The following is a 22,878-nucleotide window of genomic DNA, read 5'->3' on the forward strand; positions in this document are numbered from 1 at the left end:
TCAGTGCACGAGGCCTATACAAGCAGCCATCTGTTTTTTGGGGGGGTACTGACGGTGCATATATAAGCGTGAATTTTCAAACGTTACATCTGTGCTAGCCAACTCACCTCTTCAATGTTTATATTTGGAAACAGTACTGTTGTATATGTGTGTGGGGGTCCGGGTATGTCCTTGTCACACAGTCCTTGTGCTATCTTACCATCCTCTGTTCATCTGAGGTTAGATAAGACTTTATTGATCCCACACTGAGATTAATTTGTGGCAGCAGTGTGAGGAAAAGGCACAAAAAACATGAAAAAACCTGAGAATAACAAGACAAATACTGTACACTTAGATGAACAACTTGTATGTTGATGTTGATGTTGTTGATGATGTAGGCATAGCACGCTCCCACTGCATGTCAGTGAATAACCTCTAATGCAAATTAAACATGAGGAGAAGGGATTCATATCAGGCAACGAAGCATGTGGAATTGGTACAGCCATACCCACAAAATCAGGAAAACTCCGATCCGGTATCGGATTCTGAGGTTTGATTCACATTTTTGTTTTGGCAAAAATGTTTACGTCGGATGCCCTTCCTGACACAACCCTCTGTATTTATCCGGGCTTGGGACCGGCACAACAAGACACTGGCTTGTGCCCCCTTGTGGCTACATTAAAATCAGGAAAACTGAAATGGGGAATAAAATATTAATGCTATTGGACCTCATTTGGGTTCTAAGAATTTTTCAGAGGCAGAGGATCGTAAATTGAACAATTGTATATTTAAAGCCTTCATTCAAATAGGTCTGTGTAAGCTCTCAAATCTCTAAAATAGACAACTCTCTCAAATTTAACGTTGTACATTTATCTACATGCTAAGCATTCATAACTAGCCTCAAACACCAGTGTCTCACCGTAGTGGATAAAGTCAGCATTGACTTAGATCAGGGGTCTCAAACTGAATTTACCCGGGGGCCGCTGGAGGCAGAGTTTGGGTGAGGCTGGGCCGCATCGGTTTTTCCACAAGAAAATCACAGATAAAACATTCCAATGTTCTCAAAATCTTTATTTTTAACACACAAAAAATGAATTCAACGAATAAATGGAAAAATGAATAAAAAAATAAATGAACCAGTAGTTGGCAGCAATACGTCTTAAATGAACCAGTAATAAATAAATAAAATAATTTAATGATCACAAGGCAGTTACAGATGACTGAAAAAACCACAGGAAAACTAATTTTTTCAATAAAGTTTCAAATGTCTGTATTCACAGTTCTTTAACCTTTAACTTTGTTAACATAAAGAAAATATTGAACATTAACTGTCCTAAACATTGCTTATCTTGCCTACTTGTTCAGCTCCACACACAAGTTTCATTCATATCAATGATGTGTGCACTAACATTAATCTTTCATATCAAGGCGGGCCGCAAAATATTCTTTCGGGGGCCGCTTTTGGCCCGCGGGCCACAAGTTTAAGACTGACTTAGATGGAAAGTGCGGAATTCTTGTTGAGCAATGCTCCAAAATCCCAAAGTACCCCCCTCCCCTCCCTTTAAAAAGCACACATTTGAAAAAAATTCCAACCCCCACCCTCTCTGACCGACTGCATGTGCTGTCTTTCAGGTGTCGAGGATAACGGCTGCCTTCCTGCATCTGGCTGCCCTGATGTTTGCACATGCTCAGACAGTGTGGTGCGATGCAGCAACAGAGGTTTGCACTCGCTACCCAAAGGCATTCCCAAGGACGCCACGGAACTGTGAGTCTGGTGCCCTCCTTCCTGTCAATAAGATGCACGTAAAATTGTAAATCTTTAGACCATTTCTTATAATCAATGAAGTAGTTGTGATCCAACCATTTAAGTAAAAGCAACAGGGAGGAATTTAATCACTTTTCTTTTGTGAATTATGATCAAAAGTATGTTCAACATAAAAATCTACTGTAGATGGAACGGTGGAGGACTGATCCCCATTGATGAGCATTAATGTGGAAAATTAAGCCTTTTTTCACTTCAAATAGAATTAAATATTTTCTGTGTGATTTTTTTTTCAGCAAATGACACATGCTCAGCTTCGTGCGGGAGCTGATTGGATTTAAATCGTTTTGGTGTTTTTTTTTACCTAAATTCCATGTACATTTCTGAGGATGTCCGTTTTCAAGGTGAATTTGGAAATTGGAAAGGAAAACCCCAAAGCAGCATTACTGAAAGCTGGCCGGCCAAACCGCAAACTGTCCACGTTTTGAACTTGATTTCTTAACCACATTTACTGGTTGGTAATGTAACGATGCCAGAGGTGCAAAAGCCAACGTCAGTCTCGTAAACACGATGTGGAAATACTGCTAAAAAGGTTGCGTTTTTCTTCCTAGCTGACTATGTATCATTTATTTTTTCTTTTTTTTTTAATTAAGAGTCACAGCAATAGTAAAAGAGCGATAACGATGGCAGCAAGGGTAAATGGTACGGAAGATGTATTTATTTTATTTTTGTGTGAAGAGAATATCCCTCATCAAGTTGAACGACGACAACGTCGCCGCTCCACAAGCTCTGGAATGATTCCCGCTCCTCCGGGTCAAAAACAGTGATTAGGTATTGATTAGGCCCAAGAAGACACTCCATCATCATGTCCACTCGACCTACTTCTGAGCCAGGAGAAAGATGGAGGAGCAGTGTGTTACGAAGCGTGTTTGTATGTGAGGCATGTTACATTATTCCATTTGTGTGGACATAACTCAAATGAGATTCATTCAAGTGCGGTTTTTGTGGCATTGCTCCACAAGCTAAAATATCAACCCTTATATTTTTTATATTGTATCTTTTCTTAGATAGACCCAACTTGCAAATGCTTCCGTCGTCCCATGCTTTGACCTCCAAGCACAAACCTAATCATAAAATGAGCAGCAGTTTGCCAATAAACGAAATCACCAAAGAGTCTTGAAGCTGTTTATTCCTTTCCCCGTTGAAGTTTACAGAATAAAAATTATTCTACCACATGTATTTAAAACTACAATGTCGCCTTCATGCAAGCACAATGAAAGTGTCATTGAAATGCTAACAGTTAGAATCATAGTTTTAGAAAGAATGGATTTTTCCATTGTTCTATCCTGTGAGTTTATCAATAGCACGACTAGCCGTGTTTCATTGTGTTACCCATATATTCTGTGGTGCTGTTTCCTCAAATATATATACTATGTCATGTACTGTCCTTGCAGTTATCTGGAGGGTAATATGCTGACTACTGTGCCCAAGGAGCTGGCATCCCTGAAGCATATGTCACTGGTGTACGTACACATGGTCGCTCGCCCTTATCTGCTAAATCTTCGTGTGGTAGAAGAAGTGTGTGCGTCTTGTGGCTATGTGTGTCTCTTGAACATACATGTTTGCATCTACAGAGACCTGAGCAATAACAGCATCAGCACGGTACCACCGTATACCTTCAGCAACATGACTCAACTGGCCACGCTGTAAGTTATTCCCATGGCACCTCAATTAGTGTGGCGGTCATATTGCGGTGACAAAATGTCATTAAATCTTTAACATGTTACAATTTGGCAGGACGAAATGGCCTGCCTTTGCATTTGCATGGATCCATTGACACTGGTCGCTCCAAATGGTTGGAGTGACAATGTGCATTTTTAGCTGTTTTGAAGCCGAGAAACATATCTGGTTTTGTGCAGTCACGCTCATTCACTCCAGGGAGTCACCCAGTGCAAACAACTATATCAGTTAACCGAGGGAAAAACACCAATGGAACAGACTGTGATTTAAGTGCGCGGCTCAAGGGTGTCTTTACTACACTGCAGAGGGAACAGATAGGACGCAGATTCTTTCCGTTCTCACAAGAATTAAGTTGACAGTTCTGTGAAACGTAATGCAGCATCATGTGATGGAAGTGAATGTGAACGTGCCGGTGCATATAAGCAGACCTCTTCTGCGAAACATTGGGAAAAGAACATGGTAATCAATATTCCGTCTAATTTTTCATGTTTCTGAGCCGACACACAAGCTCCCTGAGCACACTGAGAACCACTGTGAGCAACATCAGTTGTGTACTAGTGATGTGTCGTTCGCGAACGAGCCGGTTCTTAGAGCCGGATCTCTGAAGTGAACGAAGAGAGCCGGTTACTAACAAGGAGCCGGAAATGGGAGCCGATTTTTTTTTTGTCCTCTATTCCCCGCCCCCAGTCTTCGGTTAAAGCCGCCCGTGATTGGTGGATACCCGTGGTAGAGGAGGGAGGGGAGAATTACAGACACACGCAGCAGTGAGGAGAAGGAGGAGGGTTAGGAGGGTTAGGGTAGACAGGTGGACAAATGTTTTCACATTATGTTGTTATTATTATTCAATTATTATATTTTTTTACTAGTTGGTATGATAGCATTATTAGTATGAAAAGCAAATTAGTGACAGCTGATCATCAGACCAGAGTACCCACAGGGAAAGTGAAAGTTCGTGGATGCTCTCTGTGCACATATAAATCAAGCCATATAAATAAAAATATTTGATATAGTGTATTTTTTACATGAGTAATTCGTTTTTCACATAATTTTACATGATTTTTGGTAGTTAATTAATTTAAGCAAAAAAAACTGAGGAGCCATTTTGGAGCCAAAATAGCCGGATCTTTTTAGTGAGCCGAGCCAAAAGAACTGGCTCTCTGAAAAGAGCGGGAATTCCCATCACTAATGTGTTCGCTGTGGCCACACACCAGTTTCACGCCAATATCACGGCGCGTATGGGCAGGGCACAGTCGCGCCTTTCTGCTTCGATCGGCTGCGTAGCGTACGTAAACTGTACGGCATTATTGGCTGGACACCTGTTACTCATTGAGTTACATTGCAAAATGTGCGCTGCATAGATGTTCTTGTGCGCTGAGCATGCGCAAGCAGTGCGCGTTTGCGCACACGCGCAGCTTAGAGGAAACATTGATGGTGACATGAGAAAAAACGGCGGACACATGTCATTGAAAAAGTTGTATTTTATGATGGGAGGTTTGACTTCCAGTCATGTAATTTCAGATAAAGATTCATTTTCTAGAAAAGCTTTTCCGAGTAACCCTGAAAATGTGTTCTACTAAAGATAGGACATGACTGTTTGTACAACATCATACAAAAATATGATAACAAGCTGTCCTTCTACATTGGACTCTGAAAACCCCACAATGAGAAGTTGCAGTAGCATAGGGGAAAAAAACAATTGACATGAAATTGGATGGACATGTCAATGGTACCAGGACCCATGAAAATATCACAAGTACTCATAAATGTAATTGAATAGGAAATCAGCGACTTTGGGGAGCTTTTTGATCACCTCAGATGATAGGATTTGTCGAAATATACCCCAGTTGCAGCAGGTATACCAGCCAGATGATACACTAAAGCAAACCATTTTCAGCAATCGACATGAAACAGGATTGCCATGTGGCAGTTTGACAATCACACTCAAGTCACATTTAAAAGAATGACAACGTCTGTTCTTTTTGTTTTCGTGGCATTCTGCGAACATATGTTATGCCATTACCCAATAGAAAGCCATTCTGTTACATTTTAGGGCACATCCCCATCCTCCTAGCAATGCCGCCTTATGCACCCGTCCATAATAGAACTGCGAAAAATCACCATTGCCGGTGTTAAATTGTGAAGCTTTATATGCCTACACCAACAAGCTTCCATGAGTAAAGGATTCGGATTTCATAATGGCACATGATCTCCAAAAACAACATATGAATAAGAAATCTCATGTGCTTGGAACTAACGCCTGTAACCTTGTCCGTTCTCTTCGACAGCATCCTGAGCTACAACCAGATTCGCTGCATCCCTGTCCACGCCTTCCACGGTCTCAAGTCGCTCCGCCTCCTGTGAGTCACAAGCTCCCATGTCGCAGTGCTCTCTGGCTTGCTCCTTTGGAACTAAATCAAAATTTAATCAGGCCCCTTTGGCGCCGTGCCATGTGCAAAGCATGTTGCAGTCACACACTCATTTGTCGCGCCAGGCTACCCGAAGAGATAAAAGAGATGAGGTCTCATCATCTGCATGATGCGAGCCGCTCGATTCCCTATGCGTCCCTCCGTTATTTGTTCCTCCACTCATCCTTCCTTCTGTCCTCTCCTGCCTTCTTGCCATCCACCCGCTGTTGCGCTTGATGAATGAACCTTCAGCATGTGTTTCTCTCTCTCATCCATCAGCTTGTCCACCCTCTGTCTCACGACCCAAATGCACAGCGTGCGTTTTGCTGTCTTAGCGCCGCTGCTGCCTCTGTGCTGTTCATGGGCAGCTAATTTCTAATTAATTGTTCGGTGTTCCGGTGAGCTCCAGTGATTTTCAAATCAAAAATAATTATTAAGTGGTGGAGATAATTAGGCCGTCAATTACAAAATAAAAGCGTTGTATGACAGCAGTGAACAATTAAATCACTTCCCAGTCATTTTTGCAAATAAGCAAGGCAGCTTTATTCAGGTAGCGTCATTCGAATACAGGGCAACTTACTCTGTCACAGACACAATGTTCAAAACTGTTTACGAACACAACAGCTCATGACATTCAGAAGAAGAGCACCCAATCAAAACTGAGGAAAGGAAAATACATTGACAACATTGAAACGCATTAACAGAAGACTTTAAACACGTTGAAAACATTGAAAAGTAATTAAATTAAATTCAATTACAGATTCCACATATTCAACCCCGGGTAATTGTATGTTTCTCACGTTTTCAAGAGTGAGATTTAAAAAAGGGGGTCTGAAAATGGCTGTCACTGAATAAGTTAACACCCCTCCCAGTCAAGGCTCCCTGTTACACAAAACCTAAAACAAAGAGAATTACAAGTCATTTATTTAAAACAACCAAAGTTGCCCAAAGAAAGACTTGCCAGCTTCATGCTAACCTATTTTGAAATATTCATGCTAATGGTTAGCATTGATAGTCATTATTTTTAAAGGCATGTATATTTGAAAACAAACGGTATGGTGTCACCTTTCGAACATAAGTATAAGAAGACTGACCGCCATATATTCTTTGTCTTCTTTTAAAATTAACAAGCATCACAGAATCTCATTTTCTCTGGCAGTCGTAGACATCTTTATGGTTTGTGTCTGTATGTCTGTATTATAATTTCCCCCAGTGACAAAGAAGTACAAACCAAAAGGAGCAGCACAATGAATTAAATTGGGGCATTATATAAATATCTACTTTTTTATATTACATTGTCTTTTATGACTGTTTTTTATTACTCTGTTTTTTTAAGAAAAAAATCCAAGTGGTTTTATCAGGGAATAGTTGAAATATAATTTGAGGTGCAAGTGTTGAGTTTCACGTTTGGTCTCACAGCAAATTAAAGTCTCTCAAGTATCGCATTGCACCTCATTATCAACAAATCAAACGGCATGGCTTTTAAACGTCATTGCAATCAGTAAAACTGATTTTGTGTCATGCGTCAGACCCTCTGGTTCATTACATCGAAACATGTCGATAGTTTGTGTCTGATAAGTTCCTCTATGATCGTTTCATCAAATGTTACGTCTCAAATCCTCTTTATAAGTCTCAACTGCACTTTTGGCCCAGTTTTTTGAAGCCGAACACCCCCTTTCATCAACCTGACAACCCTCTCTGTTTCACTAACTTGAGATTTTTCACTGTTTTTATTTCCTTGTCCTCCTTTGAGACTTGTAAATGTAATTTAATATGTCACAGTTCCAATCATTTTTCCCACCTTCAGGCCATTTTGAGCTATAAAGTTGTGATCACACCAGAACGACATTACACTTTTAATTGTGCTGCCCCTGGAGCCTGTTTTGGTTCCAAAACAAAACCCACAGGTGTTATGGCAATAGTAACGCTGTCGTATATGTCCCAGATTACTGCAGTCTGTCTTGTGTTTGGATTTGCGGGTTGACTTACTGCTACAAATTACAATTTAGTCAAACTATAAAAAGAAAAAAAGTTTACCACTCACTACTACCAAGCCCGGATAAATACAGAGGGTTGTGTCAGGAAGGGCATCCGACGTAAAAGCTTGGCCAAAACAAACATGCGGATCATACCTCTCAAGATGGAGGACACTGATTTGCTGTGGCGACCCCTTGAAGGGAAAAGCCGAAAGGAAAAGAAGAAGACTCATCGACAATAAGTACATTTGATGGAATTACTTCTTTTAGGGGTGCGCTTTTCTCCTGTGCAAAAGGCCCACTGCGCTTCCCACACTACTGTCCAATGTATAGCTCTCATTACAATGACATACGGGAAAGTGGCGACCCACTACTTGTCCTAAAGCATGCGGGCATGTCCTCAACCATCCCGGCATGTAAGGTGGGTTCGGCTCAAGAGCTGCATGCGACTCTTTAGTGCCCCCAAGTGGCTCCCTGGAGCTTTTCAAAAATGTTTTAAAATAGAATGAGGCCACGCCCCCCAAAGACATCCATCCATCCATTTTCCGTTCCGCTTATTCCTCATTAGAGTCGCGGGGGGTGCTGGAGCCTATCTCAGCTGTCTTCGGGCATGAGACGGGGGACACCCTGAATTGGTTGCCAGCCAATCGCAGGGCACACAAAGATGTACAACAGTCACTCACACACTCACACCTAGGGACAATTTGGAGTGCCGAATACTGATGAGGTGATACCGGTCGAAGGGGGGCAATCAGGCCAGTCGTTAGTCAGGACAACAGGAACTATCAGTGGAGCAGCTGCAGGGAGTAGTCCTCTGCTCCCCGCAACCTGAGAGCAGGGACCTATCATAGCAGAGTCCGACACCGCCATGACAGGGATATATATATAGGGCCTAAACTACCAGTAAGACTTTATCGATGAGACACAAAAACATGTACCAGTAAGACTTTAGTTTGCTGACGAAGTTTCTTGGATAAGAAGCGAAACGTCCGACACCTTCAAAGAAGTACAGATGATGGCTGAAGAAACCTTTTCATCAATAGCAACTTTTGTTTTGTTTTGTTTTGTTTTGTTTTCTTTTTCCCTCGAAGTGCTCACCGGGCGGACATTCACAGATTGCTTTCTTTTTTCCTCCTCCCCACCTATCGTCCTTTTATTTCTGTTCATTTTGCCTTGGGGACTGCCCCCGCTTAGTAACCTGTTGCCAGGCAGTCATTACTGTCACACCCTTATTACTTGCAGCACCGCTCTGGACCAAGCAATGTAGGGAAAGCTATTAGTAACTGACACAAAAACATGTACCGGTGAACTTTTTTGGCAGATGCGCACTTTTGTGCAGCAGAGACAGATGTGCTGAATATACCATGTAAAGTAATTAAACACAGACGTCCATGCGTGTGTGCGTGTGTGTGTGTGTGTGTGTGTGTGTGTGTGTGTGTGTGTGTGTGTGTGTGTGTGTGTGTGTGTGTGTGTGCGCGCGTGTGTGCGCGCGCGCGCGTGTGTGAGAGAGAGAGAGAGAGACAGACAGACACACACACACACACACACACACATATATATATATATATATATATATATATATATATATATATATATATATATATATATATAGAGAGAGAGAGAGAGAGAGAGAGAGAGAGAGAGAGAGAGAGAGAAAGAAAATATGAAGCAACACACACATGCACTCGCCATTAAAATACACGTGTACATTTATGCACACACAAGTCATATACTGTATTCCATTCCAACATCAGTACCAGCTTCATTTTTGTGAATACAAGCTTTCTGTTTACTTTCTTTTTATCTATAAATATTTTAATCATGTTCCATTATAGACATGCGTGGTGGTCTTGTGCCACAGATAATTTGAATAATTTATTGTCCTGAACAAGGCCGTCTGGCAGTCAATGTCATTTACTTCACATGACGGCTGTGACGTCGTGTTTTTTTTCCCCGATGGATTTTAGTACTACTTTGGGATAAATCAAAAGCATGAAAGTTTCATATCAAATTAATCGACAGGTAGATTCATGTATTTATCCTTGGTGGAGACCACAACTCCGGACTGCCCCCTTTCCATCTCATATGGTGTTGCAAATATTGCAAAACGAGAGCAATTGTTTCACATAGCCACTCTTTATTCAGGACTCTTCACGGAAATGAACTCTCAACTATCCCAGACGGCGCCTTCAACCACCTCACTGCTTTGTCTCACCTGTGAGTACATCACAAAAGCTGTCCGCAATACCAATGGATTATTATCATGCTATTAATTTTGTGCAAATGTGTGCAGGGCTCTCGGTGCCAATCCCTTGTACTGCAACTGTGATCTACGCTGGCTCTCCCAGTGGGTGAAGGCTGGCTTTAAAGAACCTGGTAGGGGAAAAAGTCATTCAATGCTAAAAAGCAGTTTATGTGGAATATGTTGCTATAAACCGGACGGACTGTTGTCAGGGATCGCTCGCTGCGCCGGACCTCCTGATATGACTGACAGGCTGCTGCTGACCACACCACTCAACAAATTCCAGTGTAAAGGTCAAAAGGCTTTTTAAAATCCTTTGTGAACACCCTGAATATGTATTTTGTGCCAACCAAAGCTTAGTTTCAGAAGTTCCCCAAAAAGTGTAGAACCCTCGCTGAATATTTTTTTCTCAACATTGTCTGTTGTTGAGTAATCAATGAGCACGGATTGGTTTGACCAAATGAACGAGATCCCTGGCCAAAAATCTGAGAAAACTAAAATAAAAATACTAAAAGTGTTAATGGCGGTGTTAAATCCCGAATTATACTTTCCCTGCAGGGGTGTGCCTATAATTTAGGTGGTAAAGGTTTGTGTACCACATCAAGATTCTGTCTCAAGATTGGACATCTTGCTAATTTGTTTGAAACTCTGTTTGTCATCGTCATGTGTTTTCTGGTACAGGTCTGGTAGATATAAGCCTTGTGTCAAAATGTGCCCCCTGCCTGGCGGAGCCTTGCCGGAATAACGGCACATGTGTGTCCGACCCATCTGGATCCTACCAGTGCACCTGTCCATTTGGATTTAAGGTGAGATGCGCTGCACAAAATACTTGATCACTTGTCAACATAAACAATATTTAGGAATCAATGGTCACTGTCAAATAACGCTAAAGAGCAATATCTATCTATCTATCTATCTATCTATCTATCTATCTATATATATATATATATATATATATATATATATATATATATATATATATATATATATATATATATATATATATATATATATATATATATATACAGTAAAGTCTCGTTATATCGATATCGGATATATCGATAGTCCCGGTTATATCGATACTATTTCTATGCACGCACGGAGAAATTTACATGCAAACAGGGTGGGATATATCGATAGTCCCGGTTATATCGATATTTTTTCGGACTCCCTTGAATATCGATATAACGAGACTTTACTGTATATGTATATATATATATATATATATATATATATATATATATATATATATATATATATATATATATACAGTAAAGTCTCGTTTTATATATATATATATACAGTAAAGTCTCGTTATATCGATATCGGATATATCGATAGTCCCGGTTATATCGATACTATTTCTATGCACGCACAGAGAAAATTACATGCAAACAGGGTCGGTTATATCGATATTTTTCAGACTCCTTTGGATATCGATATAACGAGACTTTACTGTATATATATATATATATATATATATATATATATATATATATATATATATATATATATATATATATATATATATATATATATATATACTGTGATATCATGAGAGGCTAGCTCTCATCGGTACAGGACAAGAAGTGCAAAGGACGACAGGTTTGGATACAAACAAAAGGTTTTAATCAAGGGTTCCAGGGAGAATTCACAAGCAACAAAGGTTTGAATAGTGTCTCTTCCAATACCTATCCAAATAAAGTCTCTTCTGATACTTAAATCCAAATAAAGTCTCTTCTGATACTTAAATCCAAATAAAGTCTCTTCTGAGGTAAAACTGAAGACGGAGTTCTTTTAGGAGTCTCTAGGCCTCACCCCTCTTGACGTCCTCCTCATGTAGCCTAGCCACCTTAGCTAGGTTCAAATCCAGTGTCCAGTCGTGTGGTCCCAACTGGCAATGAGTTCCACGCAGCAATCAACTTCTTCACAGAACACAGCAATCGAGCTTGTCTTTCCCCAAGCTCCACACTCAGAGGCTCTCTGCCTTAAGAGCCTTGCTTGCCAATCAAGCCCTGATCAGCTGCAGGTGTGTGGTTTTAATTGCTGCCTTCCACCAGGTGGGGCCAAGACTCTCTCTGGGTGGAGCCATCTTAGGGGGATGTATTTGCCCTCCAGGACACAGCCTCTTGTGACATCACAATACATACATACATACATACATATATATATAAGGTTGGCTGAGGGACAAAAAATACGTTCATCTCTCAGCTAAAGCAAATGCATCACTTGATCTTACCTCAGCGGCATCACTTTCCTCTTAGCCAGGGATTTTTAAGGAATCTTCAAGGAAAGCACGAAAAACACAGAGACAAAAAATTGTGGAACTGTGTATCATAAAAAGAAAAGGAATGAATAAATGAACAAATCTGATGTTGAATTTTTAACTTGCTAGCCACAAATGAGTTGACTTTACATTGCTTTGAGAGCTCATTCCCACCCGAATATCAAACTGCACTCGCGGAGAATATTACGAACCAGAAAATAGAGACATCAGGTGAATCGTGTAATTTGCAGAATTGGCTGTATGTGCATCCAAGGCCCAGATCCTCGACGGATAACCGCTTCGCATAAACCCTTGGTATTAGCGGTATTATCCGGTTTAGCTCCGGCCGTGCATGCATAATAAATGGGGCCGTTCATCAGCAAAGACATGATGACTGCAGCGGAGGTTCTGACCGACCCAAAGATAAAAGGGGATGTGCTTATTCTCCTGCGTCTTGTAACTGCAAAGACATGCAAATCTTCTGCTGACAAAAACCTGCATTGGAAGAACGCGTATATGTGTTACTCCTCATGTATAATTGAAGGTGCAAAAATGCAATGAATGGGCCCTCGCACCCTCATTTTTCAAGGTGAATCACTGAATTTCTCAAAACTTGGCTTTTGGGATCCACGGCAGTCTTTGGGCTGTTGTTTGAGTGTGGAAAAGGTAATTAGAAATACATATTTTTTTTAAATAGCAGGCACAGTATTTTTTATGCACTTGATGCACTAATTCAAGAAAAAAATGCAAAGAGGCTAACAATAAGTCAATCAAAGCATCAATATAAATAAACATAAGGAACCGATTACTCCTTTGCCATTGCTTTTGGGTCAATTAAAAGTTCTGATTTGGTCATCATCACAAATCAGACATCCTGCATGTAAAAAGCACACCATTATTCCGAGGCTATACTTCAGATATGTCTAGCTCCAGGCCTGGAGGGCCACTGTCCTGCTTGTTTTCCATCTGACCAGGCTGTAACACACCTGATTTAGATCATCAGCCAGCTCTGAAGCAGCATCAAAACAGTCCTGATGATTTCAATCAGGTGTGTTGCTCCTGAGAGAGCTGGAAAACAGGCAGGACAGCAGCCCTTGAGGATGCATTGAATGAATTTGGAAATTCAGAGACAGATTCCATTATCCACATATTCACACTTTAACAGATCTTTGAACATTAATGTGGCCCTTATAACCACTGCACTTTTACAAGGAGGACAAAGGCCCTTGTCAAAGTCACCGACTGGATAATGGTATCTAATTTAAAGCAGATTATTTACTTACAGACAGTGTAGGTGTTCAAATACCTATGGTACCTAAATACCTAGGTATTTGAACACCTACACTGTCTGTAAGTAAAGAATCTGCTTTAAATTAGATATCAAGTAGACAGGATGAACTTGGATAATGGTATGTTTGGGTGCAGATGAGTGTTCCTAGGGTATGCACTGTGACAGACTTGATTAAAACGTGTCCAAAAGAAAAAAATCACTTTGTATGTGAAAAGAATAGGAAATAATGACAAGAGAATGGCAGTAGATGATGCTGTGATGTGAGCTATGAGAGAAGTGGCCTGCTGAAGGCAGAAAAAAATACTCCACAAATAACACATTTCTGTCATTATATCTTATTCCTTACTTTCTTGTCTCTCTCAGGGTCAGGACTGCGAAATGGCCATTAACGCCTGCGTTAGCTTCCCCTGCCTGAACGGAGGGACGTGTCACCTTCAGCCGGGCCTTGAAGACCACTTTAGGTAACAACTTGAGCTGGAGGCATTTATTTGTGTGTGTGTGTGTGTGTGTGTGTGTGTGTGTGTGTGTGTGTGTGTGTGTGTGTGTGTGTGTGTGTGTGTGTGTGCGTGTGCGTGTGTGTGTGTGCGTGCGTGTGTGTGTGCGTGTGTTTGTGTGTGTGTGTGTGTGTGTGAAAGAGTGTGAGAGAGTGAGAGAGAGAGAGAGAGAGAGAGAGAGAGAGAGAGAGAGAGAGAGAGAGAGAGAGAGAGAGAGAGAGAGAGAGAGAGAGAGAGAGAGAGAGAGAGAGGGAGAGAGAGACTTCTTTTAGCAGTGCATCACTCAAGAAGACAATTTTGACTGTGATATATTTTATTGTCTGTAAATGGGAGATTGCTTAGGAATGGTGAAGAAGCAGATGAGAAAGGTTTTATTTGAACTGCTCTCTTGAACTCAACCACCGCTCACAAATGTCTTTGGCTTCTGACAGTCGTCATTGTCAGTCTGCCCCCTTCAGACACTTTGACGTAAATCCGTCAGCGCTTCCTTTTCATACGTTAATTTATTACTTGCCGCTGACCTTATTGCCTGTTGCTGCTCAATCCGCTGAAAGTAAGATGAGCCACCATGGCTTGCATCAACAGCCAACGAGAGGCTTCTTTGGCAGCAAGCATCATGGCCACTGACTTGAAGGTTAAAATGTAAAACTTTGTTGCGATAGACTGTAAATCAGTCTTGTGGCTGTAACGGTTCTGGCATTTTTCAGCAGAAGTGTAACGCATGATTCTAAAATCATTCATGCACGTAGTATATCGAGAGGAGCTGCACTTGATGGCTTTGCAACATTGCCTCAGAAAGTATTGTCATTGGACGCTTCATTAGGGACACCTGCACAATCGCAGCAGAGCCAAAATGAGGAATGTAAAATAAATCATCTTTTTGGAGGGATAATGTTCAGTCCGACGTGCACTGGGTAACACAGCCAACTACACTAACTCATTCAACTGCCATTCCCAAATTTATTCGTGAATTAAAAATATGACGTCAAGCGCCATTCCCGAATTTCTTCGGGTTTTATTTTTTTCTTGTTGGTGGTGCCGATAAAGTGCTGGCCAGATCTCTGGTCATGTTTTTTCCCTTCCACAAAGGGGCAGCATTTCCCTTTTTTCCATGTTAGCGCATTGTTCCTGCTTCAGCTGTGGTTAAAGCGCTACATAAACCAATATCTATGTATTGCATTGTATTTTGGACAGCCACCCTCATTTCAAGCTCATATAACTCCTGACCCATATAATTTTGTAATTAACTCTTGAAAGAAGATAGTCTAAGGTTTCTTACGCTGCTTTGCATGTTTATATAGTTCTAAAACTCAATATTCTGCGGGTCCTGGAATTTGAGTGAAGATGACAAAAACCCTGGCTTTGGAGTGGACACATTTTTGCACGTCTGGCAAAGAATGAGCTAAAATAGATGGATGGAGCTTCAATGGGAGATAAGGACGAAATAGGAACCGAATGAATTCATAAAATGTTGCTTTTGTGTTGCAGGCTTGCCTGTAGGAAATGTGGTTTTAGAAAACAATCCAACAGCCGCAAATTAGAGTAAAAGTGTAACACCTCACTCTTTCTTACTGTTGACCCTTTTGTTTTTTTAATCTTCCACTTAGGGGAACCCCCATCTCCGAAAGGATATCCGCCGATTTCACGTTCCATTTTCGACTGAGTTTAGTTTTGTGAACAAATGTACAAAATGAATTCTTGCACTTAATGCTGGCTTTTTTGTTTCGCAGTTTTGTGCCAAACTTGAATGGGAATATTTATCCTCGAGAGCTCTTTACGGTTGTGAGCTTATTTTGTTGTTTGCTTCAAACCTTTTGTTGTTGTGTTAGGATACTGGACCTCTTATACTAAAAAATGACAACTATTTATAGCAGGTATTTTGCATGTATGCAAACATTTTTGTCCGTACTTAAAATAACGTTTTTGTTATACAAGTATGCGTGTGGTCTTATGTGGCGCCACCAGCAGCACTGATGAAAATTACGAACCTCGCCGGCATTGAAGTCGCCCGTACTCACTCTTAATTGTGCTGACGTGTCAATATAGGGTGATTTGCCATTGGCTGGCGACAAATCCTGGATACATCCCAATTCTGGAGGATGGATGACGAGTTTGCAGCAGTGTACAACTGCATTGCACCATCCTGAGAGCCACCTCCTATGGTTCTCTCTCTCTTTCTTGAATGCCCTGCTGTGTCGCACACGTGGCAAACAAGACCAAGACAAGTGTCTTCTCTGAGAGCCCTTTTGTCCTTTCGAGGTTTCAATATGCATGTGGCCTTTAGCAGCCCCGCGCGCTAATGATATCCTGGCTCCTTTTACCCTTTTACAGATGCCCTCCTAATGTTGATAGCAGCACGAGGTATACGTGTGTGTGCTCGATGGCCACCTCTTTGACATTATGACATGTTTTATAATCCTTGGGGGATTTTCAATAAGTGCAATTAGGAGCGAAATTCTGCAGGCGGACATCCATCCATCCATTTTCCGTACCGCTTATTCCTCATTAGGGTCACGGGGGGTGCTGAAGCCTATCTCAGCTGTCTTCGGGCACGAGGCGGGGGACTCCCTGAATTGGTTGCCAGCCAATCGCAGGGCACACAAAGACGTACAACAGTCACTCTCACACTCATACCTATGGACAATTTGGAGTGGTCAATCGGCCTGCCATGCATGTTTTTGGAGTGTGGGAGGAAACCGGAGGACCCGTAGAAAACCCACGCGGGCCCGGGAAGAACATACAAACTCCATACAGGGAGGCCGGACCGGGACGTGAACCGGCGACCTCTGCACTGTGAAGCCGGTGCAGGCGGACAGTGTCGTTTCAAATATCACCGCTGGGATCCATTGGTGCATTCCACTTTATGGTGGTAGAAATCCTTCCTTTTTGATGATCACTGACGTGTGTGTGTGGGAGGGGTGCATGTGTGTGTTTACTAATGTTTGTTATCCATTTAATGCATATTAGACAACATGTATCTCTCTTATATTTTAAATTGTATGAAATGTTTCCTAACTAATCCAAGACTATCCGCCATGCTATAACATCGACTTTATTAACTCCAACCCTGCTCGGGTTTCAAAAAATCACTGTTAGATGCTAGAAAAATAGAACATTTCAGGAGAAAGTGGCAATTTGGAAAAGAACATCTTTAAAGTGTGAAAATGGGTAAAAAATGAGTTGGTGTGATAGGAGCACGCGGGAAGTGTCTGTTGCTGAAAGGCAGCATGCATGTAAGTGTGTGTGTGTGTGTGTGTGTGTGTGTGTGTGTGTGTGTGTGTGTGTGTGTGTGTGTGTGTGTGTGTGTGTGTGTGTGTGTGTGTGTGTGTGTGTGTGTGTGTGTGTGTGTGTGTGTGTGTGTGTGTTGGGGGTTTGGGTGGGTTGCGCGTTGTGAAGTGCCACTCACTCGCTTGGGGAGGGCCTTGCTTGTAAAAAGTTCTTTTCATCCAATAAAAAAGTGAGTCAGCTTGATGAAGTGTAAGAGACAAATGCAAGGGTGAAGAGTGAAGAAAAACAGTAGGAGAGCTGCTGAGTGCAGCTGCGGTCAAGAAAATGTGTGTGTGCGTGTTGTGCATTTATGGTTGAGGGGGGCATGAAAAGGAATACAAGTTTCAGACATCAAGAGTGAAAAAGTGACGTGTGTCAACTGAAGGTGAAGATGTTAAGAGGAAAGCAGGAGCAGGAGTAGCTGGGGAAAGCTATAGATAACTGATTGTAGGTTTAATTTGGGCCCACGGATGCTGCAGATTATGGGAGAGTGCCAATGTCTGATGTTCCTCTTTGAAATTCCATCAACAGGTCAACATTCGATTTGATCTCATTTGAAATGCTGTTCACGAAACAGCAAAGTAATAGATGGATACATCAACAACGAGGACAACCCTGCAGCTGTGGATTTATTTCAATGACTGCGCCTTCTTGCGTGATGATCAATAAAAGGGCTTTCCGCAGTTGTGCTCCAACAAAAGTAAAATTTGGGAAAGGCCGATCGGAAAGTTTTCAGTTTGGAATTCAATACAGTAAAATTAATTTTTACAAGCTTGGAAATTCTGGTTTAACCGCAGGAAAGTGAACCATCTCAGGATGTCATATGCTTAAGTTGATTAATCAATGAGGTCACTGATATCTTTTCAGCACAGAGGAGCAGTCCCTAACACTTTTTTTGCGCCACAGACATTTTTCAATTATTTGCACTTATCAGTACGAAGACAAAAATAAGCAAATGCTCAATAAAATTACACTTGAGGTAGTGGTGATTATTACAAACATGCAACAGTGAATTAGTTACTTAGATGAATAAATAAATCGAAAAAGAATAAAAAAAAATATGATATTATGCCATGCATTAGCTCAAGAAACAATACTTAGTAAGATTTCGTGGTGTGTCCGAACATCTGGTTTTGGCTATAAAGTGAAGATCCATGGTAAAACTATTGCTATTAAAATCCATTGACTCATGATACATTATTAAGAGTTGTTTGCAATATTTTAATCACAAAATGAGAAACTGAGAATGATCTCCTGTATGCAAAGTTTTTTTTTGTATTGTATTACATTGCATCGTGCTGCTGCGGTGATCCTATTTTTGGTTCCACCCCAGGATAGTGATTCCTTTTTATTTCAAGTTCCAGCTGCATGATTCATATTATCCTGATGATATGTATAATTTGGCTGTTTCAGCTGCGTGTGCCCGCCGGGCTTTGAGGGCCAACGCTGCGAAGTGAACCCGGATGACTGCGAAGACAACGACTGCGAGAACAATGCCACCTGCGTTGACGGCATCAACAACTACACTTGTGTCTGTCCGCCCAACTACACAGGTAGGAGGAAACACACCGACCTGCCCTCTTTGTGCATTAAGTCGGACGCTGTGGACAAAGGCTAGAACACAGGAAAATTGTCTTTTACTACCGGTAGGGGACGCAACCATTCATGACCAACGCCCAAATTCTGCAGCCCTCTGCCAAGCTATTTATTGAGAGTCTATGCAAATTTAAGCGATACATTCGTAAAGCAGTCTTCTAGTTTTGAACACCACGCCCCTGGACGTCTCATGCACCAACAGCTATAAACAATAGAACATAGACATTTTAATTGGTTGACTTTCCCTTTTGTAACCTGGCTAATTACCTCTTGATGTGAAGGAGTTTCAAGTCCTAAATTACACCTTTGAAGGAGTTTCCCTAATCCTAAATTCTGTCCAAGGCCAGATCTTCTACATGAAGATTACAGATTAACAGGCTGTGTCTGTTCAACTCAGATTGACCCCAGGCCCTCTGCGCCTTCACTGTGGGCCTATTGTTCGGCGGCCTACTAAGCGTGGGACTTTTAAATATGGTAACTTCTTATTCTGTCTCATCTCTATCAGTCCGGGTCATCGATCAAGAACTTTAGCTTCATTAGAGTCAAAGTCAACATGGGCCGAATTGACATGCTGTATGTCTCTAAAAATTACCCTGAGCAATATCATGTGGTGTGTCAACAGTGTTTCATTTGTGTATTTATCCTTAATATGTATTTACACTGCGGTTGGTTGGCAACCAGATCAGGCTGTCCCCCCGCCTACTACCTGAAGACAGCTGGGATAGGCTCCAGCAGCCCCCGCAATCCTCATGAAGACAAAGCGGTTTGGAAAATGAATGGATGTTCCATTTACATGGCTGCTGCACCTATTACAATTTAACATCCTCACTCCATCCGAAAAACACGTCAGTATATGTACCTTTGCACACCATAGTGTCACGAACATAATTCAAATAACTTTTAGGTAACTTGGAGTGTTTCTGAGAGTCCCTGTGCAAGTACTTACTCACACGAAAATGGCCATTTCCCCTTTTACCGGTTGGTGACTCCATAATGGACAGCCGCTCTGCAGTGACCCCAACGCTGCTCCTGAAGAAAGTTTGAGGCAGATGAAAAAGAAGAAAGTGTGTGTATGTGCAGGAAGAAAGCATAAAAATGTCATCGAATGGAAAGAGGTCGAGAAAGGGGTTGATAAAGTGAGGGAGGAGTGGGATATGTGTGAGAGAGGTGCAGAAAGTGGACGACAGAGTCAAGCAAAGCCAGCTGCTGAGTAAGGACTTTATAAAGTTTTTTTTTTCTTTGTTAGCTTGATGCTGTCCTCTAATGCACATACACACAAACACACACGCATACGCAGACACACACTCACAATTCATGTGCTACTGGATTTCCATCAATACCTCCATATAATGTCATTATAGCTGTTGGCATGCAAAAGTCTTTCACCCTCTCGCCACCATATTACATACACACTCACGCACACGCGCAAGCACACACGCACACACACGCACACACACAAACACACAAACACACACAGAGCTGGCCAGGTGTTCACTACCCCTGGCCGTCTAATCATCAGTTGTCACTTCATGACTTTGCTTACTTACTCAGCCTTCTACGGCACAGCCAATGCAGTGTTTACATTACGGCAGAACGATGGTTGTCTTGTGAAACCGTTTTCGCCATAGGACATAATGGAAACAGAAATGATCCATTCCAGCGTCAGTATTATAAAATATATATTTAGGTGTTTCAGCAAGAGGTTGAGGCAGGGATGGAATTTGTGGACAGTGAAACGGCAGGGGTTCACTGTAAAGTCAAAATGACAGGAAAATAGTTGTTTGCAAGCCGGTCGTAACCTCACATGACATAGTTGGTGTGGTGTAAACCAAAGACCTCCTGTATCTGTCTTGTCCAACTGTACTACACAGGGGGACCTGACATTGAGACTTGTAGACCAGCAGTCTTCTACTAGTGTAACATAAGGGAAATCTGTAAAAATCTCTGGACCTATTAAATAGCCTTTCAGCAAGGAGTCCTCAATTATGACAGTGTTCTCCTCAGAAAGTTATATAACATGGTTTCCTGCTTTATCTTCTCATTCAATTTTCTTGAGTATAATTTTTTTCAGCAGACATCCTCAACCAAACAAATGTGTCTGTTTTAGTGTGATGTCATCACGTTTGGTTTGAAATGGTCACATGGGCAATGAGAGATAAGGCCCTCCAAAGATGTCAAAACGTGAAGTACAGTGTGTATTGTTTGTTAGGTAGACAAGTGAAAGTAAAGGCCTTACAGAAAGATCAGAGGGGGCCATGATACATTGGGACTGTGAAGACTCAAGCTGGACTTCATGTTCATTTTGGTGCTGGTGTGGTTTTCTGCTCATGTTCTGATAAGATAATGTGGTTCACATCTTTTATAAGAAATGGGGATAGATTTTTTTTCTTTAGTTCATCAGAAGTGATTTACTTCATGTGAATCTCATCTATGGAATAAAATCTTGATGGCATTTAGTGGCTACATTGGCTTAGTACGAACATTTTTGGTGACTAAAGGAATTGAAAGCAATTTGGTCAGCAAAGCAAAGCACTAAATAAGAATTATGTGTGAAAAGATGAATATTTTCCTTTGCTTTTTGCCCTGTGTTACTTCGCTCCGCAGTTACTTATTTTGTCAAGATGCCGTGAGCCATCCACATTTCTAACTTCTTATAAGTCAAATAAATCCGGATTCATGTTAAGATAAAATGACTTTTTGTGTTGTTCCCTGCTGATTCCAGACTGTGATTTACCAACAAGGCTCCTAAGGTCTTGGGAAAATACTGGTGGAGACAGACATGATGGGAGTCAGAGATGGTGGGGTTGGGGCGTCAGGATTAGATTAAAGCAGGCACAGAATAAAGACGAGAGTTTTAATGCGCTCAGAACGAGATAGTGGCCCATAAATTAGACCTCTTCACGCTCCACCCTTTTTCTGTCTCTTTATGCGTCCTCTTTGATTTATGCTCTGTTTTTATGTTAACAGATGTTGTAAAGCTCAGATGGATCTGGCTTAATCCCTTACATTGCATCACAAATGTTTGTCTAAGTCATATTTCAGTCTATCTACATGAATAGATCATATTTCTCCCTCCTGCTGTATCAAGGTGATCTTTGCGAAGAGGTGCTGGATGCTTGTCTTCCTGGATTCGACCCCTGTGAGCATGATTCCAAGTGTGTCCACGTCGGTCGCAGTTACAGGTGGGTGACGGAGTGTGTTGCAAGGGGGAAAATGGTTTGTAGGTTGAATCAGAAAGCTGTAAAAAGGACACAAAATGTGCAGAGCATCTTTCGTTCTTTGAGCACAAGTCATTATTGAAATTGAAAAAATCTCTTTTGAGGCGTTCCTCGGATGATATGTGGAACTGGGAAAGATGCAAAAGGCCTATATGGACACCCTCTAGGGATCATGGTCTTAGTGCCAAAAATAAATACATCATTTGGCTGAAAAATAATGGCATTTTCACATGTTGTTTCGTAGAAACTCAACAAAATTATTACGTTTGTTTAAAAACAGACATTCACAAATTAAATGCAAGTACGTAGTATACAACAGTGCTCCTTTCACCCCTTGTTTGCCAATTTTCCAACTTCTAAAGTAAATCTGTAGTTTGAATTCCTGTTTAGATGTATTTCACACGTAACACCTGTGAGTCTTACTGTCATATTTGATTGATAGCTAGATGGTCAGGCTTAAAGACACTTAAACCCGGTTGTACTGCATAATAATATTATTGTTATTATTTTCCACATGAGCCACATGTGGAGGCCAGGGCTCCCTTCGCTAAAGGTCTGCTTTGTTGCCGCCAATTTTACAGTTTTAAATGGGTCTGATCTGACTAAAAAAACTGCCTGTAGCAGAAATGCTTCAAAATCCAA

General features: G+C 41.4%; 1 protein-coding gene across 2 annotated transcripts in view; it reads left to right on the plus strand.

Moving 5' to 3' along the window:
• The window catches only part of slit3 (slit homolog 3 (Drosophila)), a 255,779-nt gene that overhangs the window by 212,660 nt on the left and 20,241 nt on the right, over positions 1–22,878 (plus strand). For both annotated transcript variants that reach the window (XM_088989699.1, XM_088989700.1), the window contains exons 20-30: positions 1,612–1,744; positions 3,196–3,264; positions 3,376–3,447; positions 5,767–5,838; positions 10,008–10,079; positions 10,156–10,238; positions 10,317–10,397; positions 10,786–10,910; positions 14,025–14,122; positions 18,836–18,975; positions 22,107–22,200. In XM_088989699.1, coding sequence (XP_088845825.1) covers positions 1,612–1,744; positions 3,196–3,264; positions 3,376–3,447; positions 5,767–5,838; positions 10,008–10,079; positions 10,156–10,238; positions 10,317–10,397; positions 10,786–10,910; positions 14,025–14,122; positions 18,836–18,975; positions 22,107–22,200 — 1,039 coding nt within the window. The remainder of the gene's footprint in view (positions 1–1,611; positions 1,745–3,195; positions 3,265–3,375; positions 3,448–5,766; positions 5,839–10,007; positions 10,080–10,155; positions 10,239–10,316; positions 10,398–10,785; positions 10,911–14,024; positions 14,123–18,835; positions 18,976–22,106; positions 22,201–22,878) is intronic.

This window comes from Hippocampus bargibanti, linkage group LG02, assembly GCF_051943395.1.
Source record: "Hippocampus bargibanti isolate YZ-2025 linkage group LG02, ASM5194339v1, whole genome shotgun sequence".
NCBI lineage: Eukaryota > Metazoa > Chordata > Actinopteri > Syngnathiformes > Syngnathidae > Hippocampus > Hippocampus bargibanti.